Source organism: Dermacentor andersoni, chromosome 3 (genome assembly GCF_023375885.2).
Source record: "Dermacentor andersoni chromosome 3, qqDerAnde1_hic_scaffold, whole genome shotgun sequence".
Lineage (NCBI taxonomy): Eukaryota > Metazoa > Arthropoda > Arachnida > Ixodida > Ixodidae > Dermacentor > Dermacentor andersoni.
The window spans coordinates 14805905-14822807 of NC_092816.1; the positions used below are offsets into that span (position 1 = coordinate 14805905).

General features: G+C 41.8%; 2 protein-coding genes across 4 annotated transcripts in view; one reads left to right on the forward strand and one right to left on the reverse strand.

Moving 5' to 3' along the window:
- The window catches only part of l(3)80Fg (dnaJ homolog subfamily C member 16 l(3)80Fg), a 74729-nt gene extending 60717 nt beyond the window's left edge, over positions 1-14012 (reverse strand). The window contains exons 1-6 of one of the 2 annotated variants that reach the window (XM_050169688.2): positions 13784-14012; positions 13214-13280; positions 12478-12686; positions 11880-12013; positions 10367-10595; positions 1958-2233 (exon numbers count right to left, since the gene is read on the reverse strand). In XM_050169688.2, the coding sequence (XP_050025645.1) occupies positions 1958-2233; positions 10367-10595; positions 11880-12013; positions 12478-12686; positions 13214-13280; positions 13784-13929 (1061 nt within the window). In that variant the 5' untranslated portion in view covers positions 13930-14012. The remainder of the gene's footprint in view (positions 1-1957; positions 2234-10366; positions 10596-11879; positions 12014-12477; positions 12687-13213; positions 13281-13783) is intronic. The other variant, XM_055065599.1, reaches the window with a different exon arrangement.
- A 71-nt stretch (positions 14013-14083) lies between these two features.
- The window catches only part of Tti1 (Telo2 interacting protein 1), a 45824-nt gene continuing 43004 nt past the window's right edge, over positions 14084-16903 (forward strand). Inside the window, exons 1-6 of one of the 2 annotated variants that reach the window (XM_055065598.2) lie at positions 14084-14371; positions 14729-14868; positions 14955-15030; positions 15106-15257; positions 16348-16463; positions 16529-16634. In XM_055065598.2, coding sequence (XP_054921573.1) covers positions 14181-14371; positions 14729-14868; positions 14955-15030; positions 15106-15257; positions 16348-16463; positions 16529-16634 — 781 coding nt within the window. In that variant the 5' untranslated portion in view covers positions 14084-14180. The remainder of the gene's footprint in view (positions 14372-14728; positions 14869-14954; positions 15031-15105; positions 15258-16347; positions 16464-16528; positions 16635-16903) is intronic. The other variant, XM_050169681.3, reaches the window with a different exon arrangement.

Consider the following 16903-nt stretch of genomic DNA (forward strand, 5'->3'; position numbering starts at 1 on the left):
ACTGCGTAGGGCTTGTGGAGCCTTAAACATTAATTCACAACTGTGTGAAGATTGTGCACGAATTATTCAGCAATTGTCCATGCCATGGCTAAGACATTCTACACAGCTTAGGTTGCATCCAAGGATGCAGCTCAGACACTTAATTGTAGCAAGTGGCAATATGTGGACTTTTCACTATTTCAGAGAGAATTTATGATCTTAGACTCTGCTCTTGTCCATTTCCGAGTCAGATATTCCTTGTAAAGCATTATGATTCTTACAGGAATCACTGAACCAGAGAGGGTACGTATTGCCACAGCAGCTGCATAAGCCACATTTGTGCAGCAGATTTTAGTGAACTTGAGTGAATAAATTTCACAAAGATATAACTGTTCAATTAAGCTTTGTTTTGCATTTTCATTTTAAAGGTTACAATGCTGAAGCTGACCATTATGCAAGGCAAACAACGTGCTTTGAATGATCAGACATCAAATTGGGCCTTCAGTCCACCTCATTGAGCAGCCACAAGCAGAAACTACACCCAATGCCCTTGGTTCAGCATAATCAATGTCGAAGCAACAGCTGCTCTCTCGTAAAATAGATGTGTAACAATTCACTACCTGCTCCCACAGGTTGTTACACTCCAATACCTGCCATGGCACTTACAAGCCAGGAAGTTCTGCTGCTGAGAAGAAGAAACATGCTGTAGCAGGATTTCTTCCCCCTGTGTATCACCTAGGACAACAAAACTCTGCCAAGGCTGTGTTCCAGCAGCTGCATTCTGTATTTGCAAGCGAAGTTTTCACTGAGTCATGATTTGTGTAAAGGCAAGGCCTACAGCATCCAGCTGCATCTTCAGGTGATTCCATCTTAGTTCCGTCTTCATTAAAACAGGGTCAAAATATAGCAACCAATCGATTTTTAAACTCCAATTCTTCAGACTCATTAGCTTGTTTGGACTACTGCAACACTGATGTAGGCTCTACAGGGCCAATACATAATTGCGACCAAAAATTCATACAGAATGTGGTGGCCCGTTTCATTTCTCTGACAAAATTAAAAAAACACACATGATGAATATCACTAATGGAAATTACATACCTAACTGTATTACTTGTGGTGGAACTATCTGTTGGTTTTCATGGATGGATGCTAAGCCCAACAGCAAAGTGATTCTGATTGAATTTATACAAGATGCGGTAGTTCTCCATCGTCTGCATTTTCAATATGTCAGCAATTTTGTTATGGAAGCAGCATATGAGCTCTGTGAGCAAGAATTTTCACAACAGTAAGCACAACAGCTGCAATCATATCATACTGTTGTCCCTATCAGGAGATCAAGTCCGAGATAATGCACACGCACACCTGGGTGGCAGCAGCAGTGGCTGATAAAATAAAACGTGCTTGTCTGCAGCCCACCACTAGCTGCAAATTCACTGGCAGAACCTTGCACATTGTGATCTTTTCTCGATGTCACAAACTCCTGAATGCACCTGTTGTCTTGCAGTGATGTGCAGTAAGGTGACTGTGAACTCTACCTTTGCGTCATCGTAACAATGTGCAACAGGCTGCACATAGGAGGGCGCAAGGAGAACATGAAACATGTGGGTAATGAGAAATTTAGGGAAATATTGTCATACTTTAATGCAAGATGAAGTACAAAGTGCATTAATAAGCTTTCCGGCTGCTGGCAGAATAGAATGCTATAGCATTACTTCTTGTTTGCTAAATTAGCTTTCTCAGACTGCTTAAATTTTGGAAAGCTGAAACAATCTTTTAAGCCCTTTACCCCACCTGCATACAACCTGCTTCTACAGAGACGTCTCAACATTACATGACTTGCTGGGAAACCTCCCATTTGTGTGCACTTCACCACGGTCAAGGCGGCTATGAATACTATGCATTTACATTATCGTATTTCATTTATGGGCAATTGAATGCACATGTATGTACAGCGAGACATGCAAAACTTATTTACCGATTTGCCTTGAGCACATCTCTGAGAGATTGTGGATCTAGCTCTGCCATGCTAAGGAGGGCCACAGGGGCACTGGTGTGTTCATTGAAGATCAACAGAGATTCTTGGCGAAGTCCTACTCCAGCGTGACGTTGACGCAGAGGCTCCGTCTCGGGTTGTCCCAGTCGGACATAGCCAAAGCGAACACGCTCTCGGAACTGGAATGCTGCCAGTAGGTAGCGCAGCCGCACAGACGCCGATGGGCTGAATACCACTGCACGCACTCGGTTATCGGACCTGAGCAGAGGGAATGTGGGCAGTTTAAGGTTTTGACAAACTTATAATACTAGAGCACAACTCGGGATTCCCAAACACATATTACAATAGCATGTTGCAGCATTCTGAGTGTTACATGTGTTGCCAATATTTTTAGCTCTCACAGAAAGAAACTCAGTGTAATGTCATGGTGCATTGAACAACATCAATGCAAAGGGACGTAATAGCATTAACCGCACGGCCTTAAAATGACACCGAAACTAATTTAACTAGCTTGGTTGATATAATTATAAAGTATAATTAGGGTCCCTCGTTTTTGGGTAGAACCCAATAATTCCCAATTTTCGCACCCCGAACAAAATTTACAAAAATGAGACTAAAACCAATTTCTACCCAAAGTTTGCCCTTTCGTAGAGGATAATAATAGATGCGGATGTTACAATACTAATACACGCTGCTCACCCTTTGTGAGCAAGATGTGAAGGAGAACTATTCTTTTGTTTTCTAAGCAGTTCACTTTTTTCCCCAAGGCAGTGATTTTCGAACGCGCTCCAAAGTTCTTGCGCTTGTCAAAGTAGAAATAAAAAATGGTCGCCCACTATCGATGGTTTAAAACGCCGCTTTCGAGACCTACCGGGCCCCTCATGGATACTCTGCCCTATAGGATGTGAAGGAGGAGAACTATATTTTCGTTTTCTAAGCAGTTCACTTTTTCCCCACCAGGCATTAATTTTTGAAAGCATTCCAAAGTTTGGCAATCGTCGAAGCAGAAAGCAAAAGCAGCTGCCTCTGAGAGTGGCATGCGCACTTCGAAAGATTGCAGATCTCGCAATTCCACTGTATTTGCGGCTCATTATATCGATGGATCAACCAGCAGCCAGTCTGAGGATACTGCCTTTCGACTTTGAGAGCGATGACGACGCAAGCCAGCCCGGAACATCGGTGGCCACAGCCTGGCACACCAAAGTGTAGTGCTTGCATTTAAATTTTTGTAGTGAAATATTTGTTCAATGAAAGGATTAAATTTTTTCGGAGATAGTACCTATTAGACAGCAATACATTTTGTATATCTCATAATTTTTGTTACATTCTTTTCTTAGTACAGTTAAACCTCGATCTAACAAACTTCAGTATAATGAAATTCTTGATAAAACAAAGTATTTAACTTTTCATACCCACTCATCCATAGAATACCATGTAATTAGAACCTCAATATAACAAAGTGTGTTTGTATGCAATTTCAACATAACGAAATTTCACTTCCGCAGCAAAGAAATGCCGAGAAAATAAATAGGAAACTTCCACAGATGCAGATGGTTAAATGAATGAATTACAAGCAGCTGCTTCTACCTCTCAAATTGCGCGCAGCACCACAAGAGTGACTGCCAAGTCAAGCCGCATCATGTTCGGTCTAAAGTCCAAGTGCGACAAGTTCTTATCGCACCCCGCACACTTCATGCTTTAGGTACGAGTGAAAGTGTTCAAGGTGAGAAAGATGGTGGCTTCACGCACGAGTGCCGCCTCCCCACATGAGCAAAGGGAAAGAGGGGGAGGGGAGCGAGCTCACGATAACACGATCAAGCGTGTGCGAGGTGTGGGGCGGAGGGGGGGGGGGGGAGGACAGTTGGCACACATCGCAACTTTCGGCGCGCATCTCGGCCGTCGCTGCGCATGGCTGTAAGCACAGCTGAGCGCATACACAGCCACACACCCTGCTTTAGAGGTAATCTGCCACATGTGCAATGAGTGGGCACGCTGAGATGGCGTGGCATTATATAAGCTGCCTTCCCGCACATTTAGTATTGAAGGTTGCATAATCTCGAGCTTCAGTGACCTGTTTGAGCAAAAGCCAGACGAAGCATTTGCTCCCTGCTGCCGGTGCTTCTCCTGATGGCATCGTTCTAGTTCGGGCGACTCCATCAGCCACGGGGCTGGAGTGCAGGTGAAACTGTGGCTGGCTTAGCCCAATTTGTACCGCCTACGTAACAACATTGTCGATGCGGAATGAAGCCGTATCACTTGTCGTCGACTCTGAGATTCATCAAAAAGAATTGTTTTCTCAATCATTTTTGCTTTTTTTCGATTGTCCGATAATTCAGAAAATTCTGCGGCGGCTTTCTGTGCAAGAAAAACTGATCAGCGACTGTACTTATTTGCATAAAAGTTCGAATCTCAATACAACAAAATTTCGATATACCGAAGCAAACTACCGATTTTACCTACTTCGTTATATCAAGATTAAACTGCACACACAAGCATATCTTAACAAACTTTGTTACATTTTAACCTACAATCTTGATCATGGCACTTTATATCTTTTTTATGACATAGATCTCATTAATAAAACTTTTATGCATGAAAAGTGCATTCATTCTGCTTCTTGTTTACGGATTACATAAAATATTGTGTGCAGTAGTTCCTTCACAAAAAAAAATCTGGTGTAACCTATAAAAAACAGCTATTTTTCCATGGTAGGAAAAGAGTTAATGTAATACACGTAGTATATAAATATGATATATGTCTCGTTTTAGCTTAAAGGGCCCCTCACCAAGACTGGCCCTTTTTAGCTGGCAAGCACAGTGCATGTAATGCGCACTCACTGTCGTGTCTACTAAGTATTACATCCCTGCGTGGCGCGGAGAGCTTAAATTTCAAACTAAACGCCGTTTGCCCTTCTCACAGGCACCGCGTTCCCAGCCGGAGAGTCGCTGTATATCGTACAAGGCAGTACTTTGACATCCCTCATCGTGGCACGTGACTAAGAATTATTGAAAGCAACAGCAGTTATTTCTTTGATCTGTTGCTTCAATAGACGAATTAAAGTTTAGAAAAATAATAAAACCTACAAACCAAGTGCCTGTGTATATTTTACTTCATACAGTAGCAAGAAAGATGCACTTCTGTTTTGTCTGCTTGTTCCTATGTCGTGCCATCGCACGTGCAGAGAGCGAAACTATGCCATTTTCTATCATGTCCCAGAGCATGCTCATGCTCTATGATCTGCTTGCGTCTGCCTCAGTGTTCATGTAGCACTGACTTATACTGCTAGTGAGGTGCTCTCGCCATTGGCGTAGCCAGAGGGAAGGTTTGGGAAGCTGAAACCCTTCACCTCCTTCCCCCCTTTCCCATGGAACAGGAAGTTTCAGGAGGCGGGCTCTGAAAGAGCACCATGGATGATAGGGAAAGCTTGAATGTGAAACCAAAGCGAGCGCTAGTGGCCGTATGAATGGAGGGGGGGGGGTTGCCATGGGGGCGATCCCCTCTCCCATGCACAGAACATTGCAGCCCCACTCATGGCACGTCTCTACCTCATTCTGAATCGTGTTAACCATAACTGCTGAAGGGGGATCAGTGCTAAAAATTGTACACACAGATAAAGAAAGGAAGAGCGCGTGCATCGCCCCATTGCCAAGCGACAAATGGTTGAATGCTTTGAACAAGCCAGCCTGTGTTTTATTGATGCTATGCTGTTCTCTCTCTACGATGGCTGTCTGATGCTCTACCAATTCTTACTGCTCATCTCGGGAGACATAGAACTAAATACAGGGCCTACGTATGCAGTGGAGTGCGACCAAATGACAAACATTGAAAGGACTCTCTTAGAAATGAAAACAGGCTGGGAAACTGTGGTCCCGAAGTTAACAGAAATTTCAACAAGACAAAGTGAATTAAAATCCAAAATTACAGGCTTAACAGAGAAGACAAGCATTGGAGAAAGTCGTATTGCTCAGGTGGAAAAAACTGAAGATAAGCTGATGGCTAAACTGGACAATTTAGAGAATAGAAGTCGTGGACAGAATTTGCTCTTTCTTGGGGTGCCTGACAGGGAGCACAATTTGACATGGGAAGCGTCTGAAAAAACTAATTAGTGGAACACGCAAAGATGTGATGATGAAACTGGATAATATTTCAGTTGAACAGGCTCATCGCATAGGCGTTTTCAAAGAAGGTAAAAACCGGCCCATAGTAGCATGCTTTTCACGGTGGAAGGCTAGAGAAAACATATTTAAAAACGCTTCCAGACTAAAGGGCACTTTGTGCAGCATCTCTCAAGACTGCAGCCGAGCCATGCAATAAAAAAAGACGTCAGCTTTGGAATTATATGAAAGGGAAAAGAGAAAAAAAAAATTTGTTCGTTTGAGTTATGATAAATTGAACATCAATGGGCAAACGTTTGTCTGGGATAGCGATATGTGGATGCCAGTTTCACTTCAGGCGCATACGCAACTGGATAGAGTCAAATGATGCATTTTGAATGCTGTTCCCGAAGATAAACCAGTGTGTTGCTCGAAGCCTGAATGGCTCTCTGTCATGCTTGTAAATTGTCGCAGCATAAAGAACAAAGTCAATAGCTTCATGTTTTTAGTAGCCACTGTTAAAACTCAGATTACGATGGGCACGAAATCATGGTTAGACAACACTACATCTAATGTAGAAATCTTTCCGCCATGTTTTAGTGTCTATCGGAAAGATAGGCATGGACCTGGCAGGGAGTATTTATTTTAATATCAAATGCATTGTCAAGCACACAAATTTTATTCGAAAACAACTCTGAGACTGTCGGGTGCCTTGTGAAATTACCCAAAGGAAACAATGTGGTGTACGAGACATTCTACTGCCCACCCGGCAGCAGCGACTCACTCACACTGCTGTCAGATAATGCTATCTCTTATGTGTAATAGCATATTTCTAGGGGGTGATATTAATTTGCCAGACTTCAACTGGAATGCTGGATCTGTGGCTGGTAACAGGTCCTGTATTTATGCATAGTTTGAAGAACTACTTGTATTAAATGGATTGCAGCAGTAAGTACTTAAACCTATACAGGAAAATTCAATTTTAGACTTAGTACTTTGCAACGAGCCAAAGTTAGTATCAAAAATGACTGTTTGTCCAGGTATTAGTGATCACAGTGCAGTTGTCATAGAACTTTATGGCGAGTATGGACGGCACAAATTCCACAAGGAAAAGTGCACAGCTACGACAGATGAGACTATGCTGCTATTAGAACGAACATGAAAATTTTTTACCTACTTTCCAGTGTCTATCAAATGCATGCTGTTCGTTAAATTTGTGGTCAGCATTTCACGACAAAATACTTCAAATAGTCGAAATTCATGTTCTATATAGGTATAAGTAATTCATGTACTATATAGGTTATATATAGGTATATATATATTTTTTAGCTACTTTCCAGTGTCTATCAAATGCATGCTGTTTGTTAACTTTGTGGTCAGCATTTCACGACAAAATACTTCGAATAGTCGAAATTCATGTTCTATATAGGTATATATATTCATGTTCTATATAGGTATGTAGGTATATAGGTATAGGTACCTGCGGCAACGAAAAAAAAAGAAACCTTGGTTTAACATAGAAATACGCAAATTTATAAGAAAAGCGAGACGAGCGTATAAATATTTTTCTGCCAACACCAGTCTGGCAAATCAGAAATGCTTACAAGAGATAAATAATCCATTGAAAGCAACAATTAAATCTGCAAAAGATACATTCTTTGTTAAGTTAAACAAAGACTTAAGAGAAAACTGAAAATCGTTTTGGAAATATGTCAAACAGAATCGAAAAGAAGACATATCTATACCTTCTTTAACTATTGACGGCGAAACCGTGACGTCGGACTACCCAAAGGCGGAACGCTTTAACCAGTATTTTCAATCAGTGTTCTTGTAAGGTGGTGAGACGTCGCTTTCGAATAACGCCAATCAGAGCTATATGATGCCACACATTGAATTTGATGTTTGCGGTGTCCATTTTTTATTAAGCCATTTAGATGAAACAAAAGCAATTGGACGTGATGGTATATCTCTGGTGATTCTTAAAGAGGGTCATGGCATTATTGCTCCATACTTAACGATCATCTATAAGCTCTCCCTTGAAACAGGCCACATCCCCAAAAATTGGACCTCTCTATCTCCCACTAAAATGTGACCCTTTTTTGAAGTTTTTCAAATCGGGACAATGCCACTATTCTCAGAAGCTTGCTGTTCCTGTCAAAACAGAATTTTGAGTGTAGTGGCTTCTTTTCCTTCTTTTGTGGGCAGTCGAAAGGGGATATCATAAGCTGCATGAAGTGCAAGGGATACAGAACGCTACATGACTCTCAACAAGACTGACCGACGAGCACATCTAACTCACCGTGCCGGAGGCTGGCTGAAGAAAAGTGGCAATAGGCGTTGGGGCCCTCACTGGTAAAAAAACCCGTGCACGAAACATCTTTGTCCCTCAATCCCTCCCACACCGACCCCTCGCTCGTTCCTTTCGCATGAAAGCCATGGAAGCATGTGCACATACCCGAGACTAATCTGCAGTAGGCGAAGCACCGGTTTCTTTGCTTTTCTTTTTTTTTCGTCCTAAATTTGTTACTTCCTGATTGGCAGCCATGTGCTCGCAGCGTGGTCAGCCTCAAACGTGTTTGCCCCTTTCCTTTGCAAGCCTTTTTTTTTTTGGCTGTGTGCACTTATGAACTCACGGCAACCTGTCGAGAAAGTGGGGATAAAAATGTGCAGTGCTAAAAAGCAATACCTACTCTCCAAGCAGCAGGGTGAGAATGCGCCTGTTTGTTTATATTGCGCAAGGCACCCGGAGAGGATGTCGGACAGTCAGCGCACGAATGTGCACATTGTTACTGAGACGGTCCATTCGGGGAGAAATCGGGTTTAACCCCACTCTCCTGAAACATGTACAGGGTGTAAAAATTGGGTAAAATCGGGTTTTAAATGAAAACGAACAACCCTAATTATATAGGATGCCCCGAGCTAAGGTTGCCTTTTAATACTCACGCGAAAATTGGCATACATATAAACTGAATACATTTAGTACCTCCCAGCGTTGAGTGAACTGAACCTTGTTGCTATTTTTAAGTAGCCATATTTACATAATTATCACAATGGCACATTGCATTGCATTTCCTGCACGTCACATACATGTAAACGGTGGTAGTGCACTAGCAAGCAAATTAACACGGCACTGACATTTCTCTGCATTGCAAATGGCAGCCGTTAATTCAAAGAAGTGTGGCTGATTCGTTTAGTCAGTACTCTATTATTTTTGTTGCAAGAGCATATACTGGGAAGTAGCAAAACAAGACAACTGACAAGGATGAAAAACCCAACAGGTCTCTCCTCGCACTAGGATGGACACAGGAATGCTCCCAATGCACACGATCTACTATATATGAAGATACAAAAACCATCGACTCCCTCCTTCGAAGCATGCCTGTGTGTAAAACACAGTGTAAATTATTTTTCCTTTGTTAAAAATGCAGAGATCAAAGTAAAAAAGAGATTGCGAGATCAGTCTCTATTTATTATCTTATTTAATCTGGCTGCTTTTCAATATAGTACTGCTTGAGAGCGAGGATTTGGAGAGGTGGGTTCGTCACATGATTTGGGAGCAGTTGTCTTTGCCATTACATGTTCTTCTGAGTGATTCTGCTTGGTTAAATAGTGTTTGTGTCCAAAAGGAGACCATCGCTCGTGTTTGTAAAAGTTACCAGAGAAATCTCGGACTTTTGGCTGCCAGACAACAAATCCCACAATTTTCTCCAGTTTCCCTACCATGCAACATTACTCCCAATTTCTCCTCAGTATTCCTCTTTAATAAGTAACGCCCGATTTTTGCCCCTGAATTTCAAAAAAACTATAGAACCTGAAAATGAAGGACCCTGAGTAAAATGAACGGAGATCAACAACTCAAAGGAAAGGGGAAAGAGGGAAGGTGCTTCCATCGTGGCGTTGCAGCGAGACGAGAAAGGTAGTGGGAGCAGTGTGGCTGCCTTCTCCAAGCAAACCTTCCTTGCAGCAAGAGTACTCAAGTGTACATGCAGAAGTACTACTTAAACTATGTAACAAAAATTAAATTATGGGATTTTACGTGCCAAAACCACTTTCTGATTATGAGGCACGCCATAGTGGAGGACTCCGGAAATTTCGACCACCTGGGGTTCTTTAACGTGCACCTAAATCTAAGTACACGGGTGTTTTCGCATTTCGCCCCCATCGAAATGCGGCCGCCGTGGCCGGGATTCGATCCCGCGACCTCGTGCTCAGCAGCCTAACACCATAGCCACTGAGCAACCACGGCGGGTAAACCATGTAACAAAGCAACTTAAAAGCAACAGTACTAAAAACACACCAGCCTGAAAGGAAGTCATCAAATGAAGACATGTCCTCCAGAACAGTCACGGTATCCCGAGGAAAGAGGCGACGGCAGAAGTCAATGGCATTCACGAGGCTAAGTTGATCTTGACGGTAGTGGATAGCGCGCCCTTCCACCAAGCCCATCAGGTACGGCAGGCTGCCAACTCCCAGTTTATGTGCTAGACCAGATTCATGTTGAGCATGAATAGTAGCAAAACCTACACCTGCAACCGTGCAACAAAAGAGAAAGATGAATATTCACTCAGGTGTTGTATGTTAAAAGGCCATGGATAGAACCAAATAAACGAAGTTACAAAGACGGTGATTCTCAAGTAAAAAATAGGCCACCTTTACCACGACCAATGCTCTGAAATATTGGAGAACTACATAAACATTCCGTTTACAAAGCAACACTCTGTGACATAAAAGAATGTGGCATTGACAGGCCAAGATTGCCAAGTCAATCATTTAAAGAATCATTATAATACACTTAAAAAATAAATGATAGTTCAGCCTCACAATTATAATAAAATTTTTCTTCTGGAATAACATTCAGATCTGGGAAAAAAATACTGCAGCACATTTAGGACAAATGACATCTTACGGAATTAAATTTATGGTCTGAATTCTGTGATTGCTATGCTTACTGTACATGACAAAGATAAACTAAATTGTGCCCAGGTATACTGTCTGCATGTTTTGGTGGGAACTCTGCATTGGCTATGCTAAAGTGTGGAGCAATATTTTCTGGTGTGAAGATAATCTTATGAAAACATGACAAAACCTCTCTTTCTCTGGTAACCTCACCCTGGTAGCTCCACACCTTTGTCAAATACTCATATTTGTAAAATAAGTTATACTTCATAAAAAAAATTAATTTAAATGTGTTTTATGTTCTGTTGCTAAGATAAGAATAAACTTGGGTATAGGAGGCACAAGAAGTCTGCTGCTGTTTCACGTAGCTTGATATGTTCCCCTTTTTACATAAGGTATTCCAGAACATTGTGCCAGAAAGGTCTCTTATGCACTGATATAATTACATGAAGGTAAAAAAGCAGATTAAATAGGAAATACTTTTGTTACAACAAAAATAATTAAGCTTATGTGCTAAAAGACATGAGACTGCACACACTGCAATACAGGGCCAGGTTAAAGCCACAGGTTAATGCAGCCTCGAAATCAACACATTACAACCTGTTTGATGCATCTACATCATGTAGTTCACACTAATAATCAATATAAATTGCACCTCCATACCACAAACATCAACAAAGGACCTTCCAAAGCTAGAGACATCCTATAGAGAAAAGACCAGACCCCATCATGAATCGGGCCATCTTGTTAGAGGAGTGAACTTATTGCACATACAGCTCTCAGATGGGCCAAGTGAATTTTCATTACCAAAAAATTTCCTGCGCTGCAGCAGTAGAATGACGAGCTCACCATGTTGCTACAAAAGGCACTCACACATGGAAAAAATGTCCGGGAACATACCTAAAGGTACATACCTAAAGGTTCCATTTCTTGGACTATTCGTTGCCATATTGGCTCTACATGAAGACAAGGAAAACAGAGGTCTCCGTAAAAGAGGATTAGGTATGGCTTGTAGTTACTGTCAGGGACTACCCGATTTTCATATGCCCTGGAACGGAAGGGACAACAAAACATTAAGTCATTCTATGTGCAGATGCTTGCTACTTTTTATGACCTACAACTTTCCGATAAATGACCTTAAAAAGTTAATAGAGGGGCCCCATTACCTTCATGCAAAATATATCTACAACAAAAGAAAGTTACAAGCCAGTAAGCCATTGCAAGCAATGAATGGCTTGGACTTTAGTTTTTTTGAAGTAGGTTAATTATATTACATTAAAATTATTTCAGATGTTCACAGTTCAAACTCTAAAGTTAAGAACACATTTGATTCACAGATGCGCAAACAAAAAGAAAAGCACACAAATGCAGCTTCTTGAGGTTCTATGGGGCAAAGTTTGCATAGGATGCATTAGCAACAAACAAGTTATTTGGATCAAGATATATTTTTAGAGACCATGTTTACTTTGCTGAAAAACATTACTTAAAGGCAAAATAAAATTCTCAACTTACTTGAGTGTGATGGTAGCCTTGTGAAATACAGAACCTTGGTTAAAACTAAATTTAAACTTCATGTTTCCTTTAGAAAACACCGTAGACTCAAAAGGATCAAAGTCAAATCTGTTGAATTGACTGTAGTCAGGTTGTCTCCTGAAGTTTGGGGTGTCTTCTGTTTGGCCATACTTGTCAAAGTTTTCTTTCCTTTCAGGGTCAGTCAGCAGCTGCAATTAGAATGGCATAGCCCTTGGAGCCCTACGTGAAACTAAGAAATTAATTCGAACTCCAAAAAGAACTACAGTAGGGAAAAGACTGCCATGAGAGGCAGCTTTTCAACGCAACATCTCTGTAACGGGGATTATCTGATGTCCAATTGTTGGACTGCGTCTGCAGTTGCGATCACTAAGCTGATTGTAGGTGTTTCTTGAGGCTTGTGTCACTGCGACTAAGCTAAGGTCACTCATAGAAAGGTTATGTGCACTTTGCACCTATTGCTGCACAACACACTGAGGTCAGAACTCCCCAAACTTTGCACATGTTAAATGAAACTAAACAAACTTGCAACATGAACAAATATAAGCAGAACAAGCCTTGTCTAGTAGTTGATACAGAAGGACGGCAAAAACTGAATTTTTGTTTGCATTGTTCATCTTTTGAAAAGAAAATCTTATTATTCACCTACGACAACATTAGGTAGAGGTAACCTAACCTGAGATCGCGGTGCACTACTAGTAATAATACACCGCCTCACCTCATAAGCTTTGGTAATCTCTATGAACTTCTCAGATGCCACGGGGTCTTTGTTTTTGTCAGGATGCCTGCAAAATATAGGGGAAATCAGCTGCGACGCCGAGAGCAGCTACAGCATAATTCACACTTACAACCGCTTCTCCTTATCGGAAGACAGAGATGGCACTGTTGCTCATCTGTTTTTCCCACTAGAGTGTACCGAGCTTTATAAACGGTAGAGTGTACGTACACTTCAGCAAACATCGATGAAACAGCTTTTGTAGCATTAATTGCTACACTGCGAACAATGCAATCTCAACGTATACTTATTTCATCGCGCTGATAATTCCATGTTGAATGTTTCGACAGTCGGGAACCATTTCCTTCAAGAATATTCAATACAGGTACTCTGGGTATCATTGATTTCAAAATCTATGTGCGATCATGATGTACAAAATCTGAGGATTCTGTAGCACTGCAGGCAGCTCAATGGCCACTTAAAGGGCCGTGAAGAACACCAGGTATCTCTAGGCGGAAAACAAGCGTAATTATACGCCAGTTACCTCCTGTAATTTGCGAGAAATCAGCTCACCATTCCCTCGCCAGTCGCTTGTATGCACGTTTGATATCTGCAGCGCTGGCTGTACGAGACACACCAAGCGTTTCGTATGGATTCACAAGTGCACAGGAAACACAACTATACGTAATTAAGCAGAGTAACGCGTAAAAAAGCAGCATTACTGTGAGATAGCGGAGAGCCACTCAAGGGGTGCTGCTGCCCTCGAGAATTCCCGACGCGCCATCTACATGCCATCTAGCCACAACACATGAGCCGATGTGCGGCTGTGCGGGACGGATAGATGATGGGAAGTTCACGTGGGTGGCATGCTGCGCTAACGCGCGTAGCGGCAATAGCGCTCGTTTACAGCACGTCTGCTTGACAATACGCCCGTGCGTGAATCGCCGCGGCTTGCACCGTATTAAACGAGATGCCTCGCAGACTCGACACATCTGATGCCCTGCGCGAAGTGAAACCCCTGTGTATACGATTCTTGAAGGACCAGTCCAAAGAAAACGCGGTGATTCTACGTCGCACACTTGAGAAGCTGACTGATGATGCTTGCCAAGAGCTTCATGAATACCTTCTCCTGCCTCTCGTATTGGTACTAAAGAATGAAAAGTAAGCTCTGTGTTGTTAACGTAATGTTTACAACGCACTCTTCATTCTTAAAGGCGTGAACGTGTCACCAAAGAACGACTCGGAACCAGCAATTGTTTACGAAAGCCGCTCATTCCGTATGTTCCCGAAAGGACCGATAAAATGAACTGAGTTATATAGTTTCTCCTTATACGCATCGCACAAAACTGGCGGGTACGAAATGGATACACATAAAAACGACACTAGTGCTGACTGCTCTGTTTTGCGCTGTACGCAATCATGTATGAGCTCGATCGTCTCGTTTGAAAATTATGCAAGCGTTTTGTATATCCTTCGGACAAATGATATCAGGAGTTCCGAATCTTTTGTATATTGCAGGAGTGAAGCGTTAGTCGCTGAAACAGTTGGGTCCATCCGTGTTGTGCTGGAGAAAACCCGAGTGAACGATGAAAAACTGTTTTCGGATATTTTCCTGCAACTGTTGTTTGTTGTCAGCACCATTAAAGAGAACCTTCAAGGTAATTTTGCTAGAATGTTTGTCTGCTTGTATTGCTTCTCTGCAAGCGGACTGCTGCACCATAAATACACTTTTCTACTATGCTAGTTTCGTCCACTAGTGAAGAGGTGAAGCTTGAATTTTGCAGTGCGCTAAAGAGCCTTGTCAACAGTGCACTACCACGGTGAGTGCTAATCTTTTTGCTGTACATAAGACCATCTATTATAAGTTTCTACCTAACCTTTCCGTGTTTACTCAGTGTGCTTTTGCAGATGTACAGTTTGGACTTCCGCTTGTGCCTGAGCCATGCTGTCACCATTCTTCTTTCACTTGCTGAAAGGGAAAGAAACAGGAAGCTGCAGATTGCCGCCATAGAATGCTTAGATGTTCTTGCTTGCAACACTGCCAATGGTACGTAGTGTTTGTACCACGTACAAAAAGAAGTTGATACTTTTATAAACGTGATCAGTGCTCAGGTTAACTTTGCCAATCCAGCTTATGTAGCAGGCTGGTGTCATTGTACCGTTTCTATGATGTTTTGTTCAGTGCAATTAAGAGCTAGCTTTGGCCATTTCCATTCCTTGCATACTAAGCAAATGTGTGGCCCAAAACGTTGCAAATGTTGAATGCCTAATCACGCAAGGGAAAGGGTTGTGATGCATGTTTTCATATTTTAGGTTCCTCTCCAGGTGTTGAGTTTAGAAAGCCTTTTGCACCAGTTCTTTTATTCTTTAGCACCAGAGAATGACTTCATTTCACCTGCATATCGCATATTAGCACGCAGCAACCATAAAAACATCATTTATCCTCCACATGCCAGAACGAGATATGAAAAGTAATTCTTCTTACATGGTGCCCAAGACTTGAATAACATTCCCTGTCACATTGCTTTAATAATGGATCACCTCTAATTTGAGTCTGCCATCGAATAACATCTGATCATGTAATCGGCAATCACCGTGCTTATGTCCCTTATGCAATGCCCTTGTGCTGTGGCACTTAAGATACAGTAAATAAAATTAATAATGTGATGCACTGAATTGTGCATCTTTGCATCATTTAAGAGAAAGGCACCATGCTCCACCTGTCTTTATTATGCCTTGTGAATAACTCATATTCCAAGTGTACGCAATAAATGCTAACAAAATGTACAAAGAATGCTAACAGCTGGTGGATATCATAGTTTGTTCAGGTTTTGCTGTAAGCCTCACTGTGCCATACCTAATTTCGGACAAAACAATTAGTATAGTAACTAAAGTCAGTAAACCCAATAGTGTGATGAAACGTACCACCACTTGGGGAAATCGGCCATTTTGGCCAGAGTTGTCAGTCTTTACACCTGTCCTCAGTAGGCTACTGCAAGCCCTGTTACATATCAAGCATACACTGAAGCATGCTTTTGTTAAGTTGTCTTTATGTATGAAGGTGATGTTCTCACTGTGCTCTTATGAGCCCGTGAAATTTCATTCAACTCGCAGTGATGCATTGGCTTCTCTTTCAGACATGTTCAAGAGTGCTATCCTGTTTGAAAAAGTTGGAAATGCATTTGCGGGTTTCTTCCCAGGAATATCCATTGCATTTACACGTGTCATTCTCGATGCTGAAAACAGGAGTCAGGTGCTCTTTTGTTTAGACCATAACAACGTAATCAGCATGACCTAATTTATTTTTATTACTTTCAGAAAGTAACTGCTGTTGCCCTGAAAACATGGGGCCATGTTATCCACATTTGCCTTGGTGACACATACCTGGAGGCTTTGTGCCCAGATGATGAAGTAGAAAAACAGAGTGAGTGATCCCTTTAATCTTAGAGCACTTCATTCAACAGTTTGCCTTTCACAGTTTCTGATCAATAGTAAGTGAACTTGTGGCTTTACAGCATTACTGATACATATTTTCGGAGCTGTAGAAACTCTACCATGCTTCTCACATGTAAAAGGATGACACCAAGTATGAAGGTTGGAAAACATAATATATTTTAATTTGGTATTAATGTTACGAAATGGTAGACCTGGTGCCATTAGCATTATTGCACTGTCATGACAGAGCAAAATTTG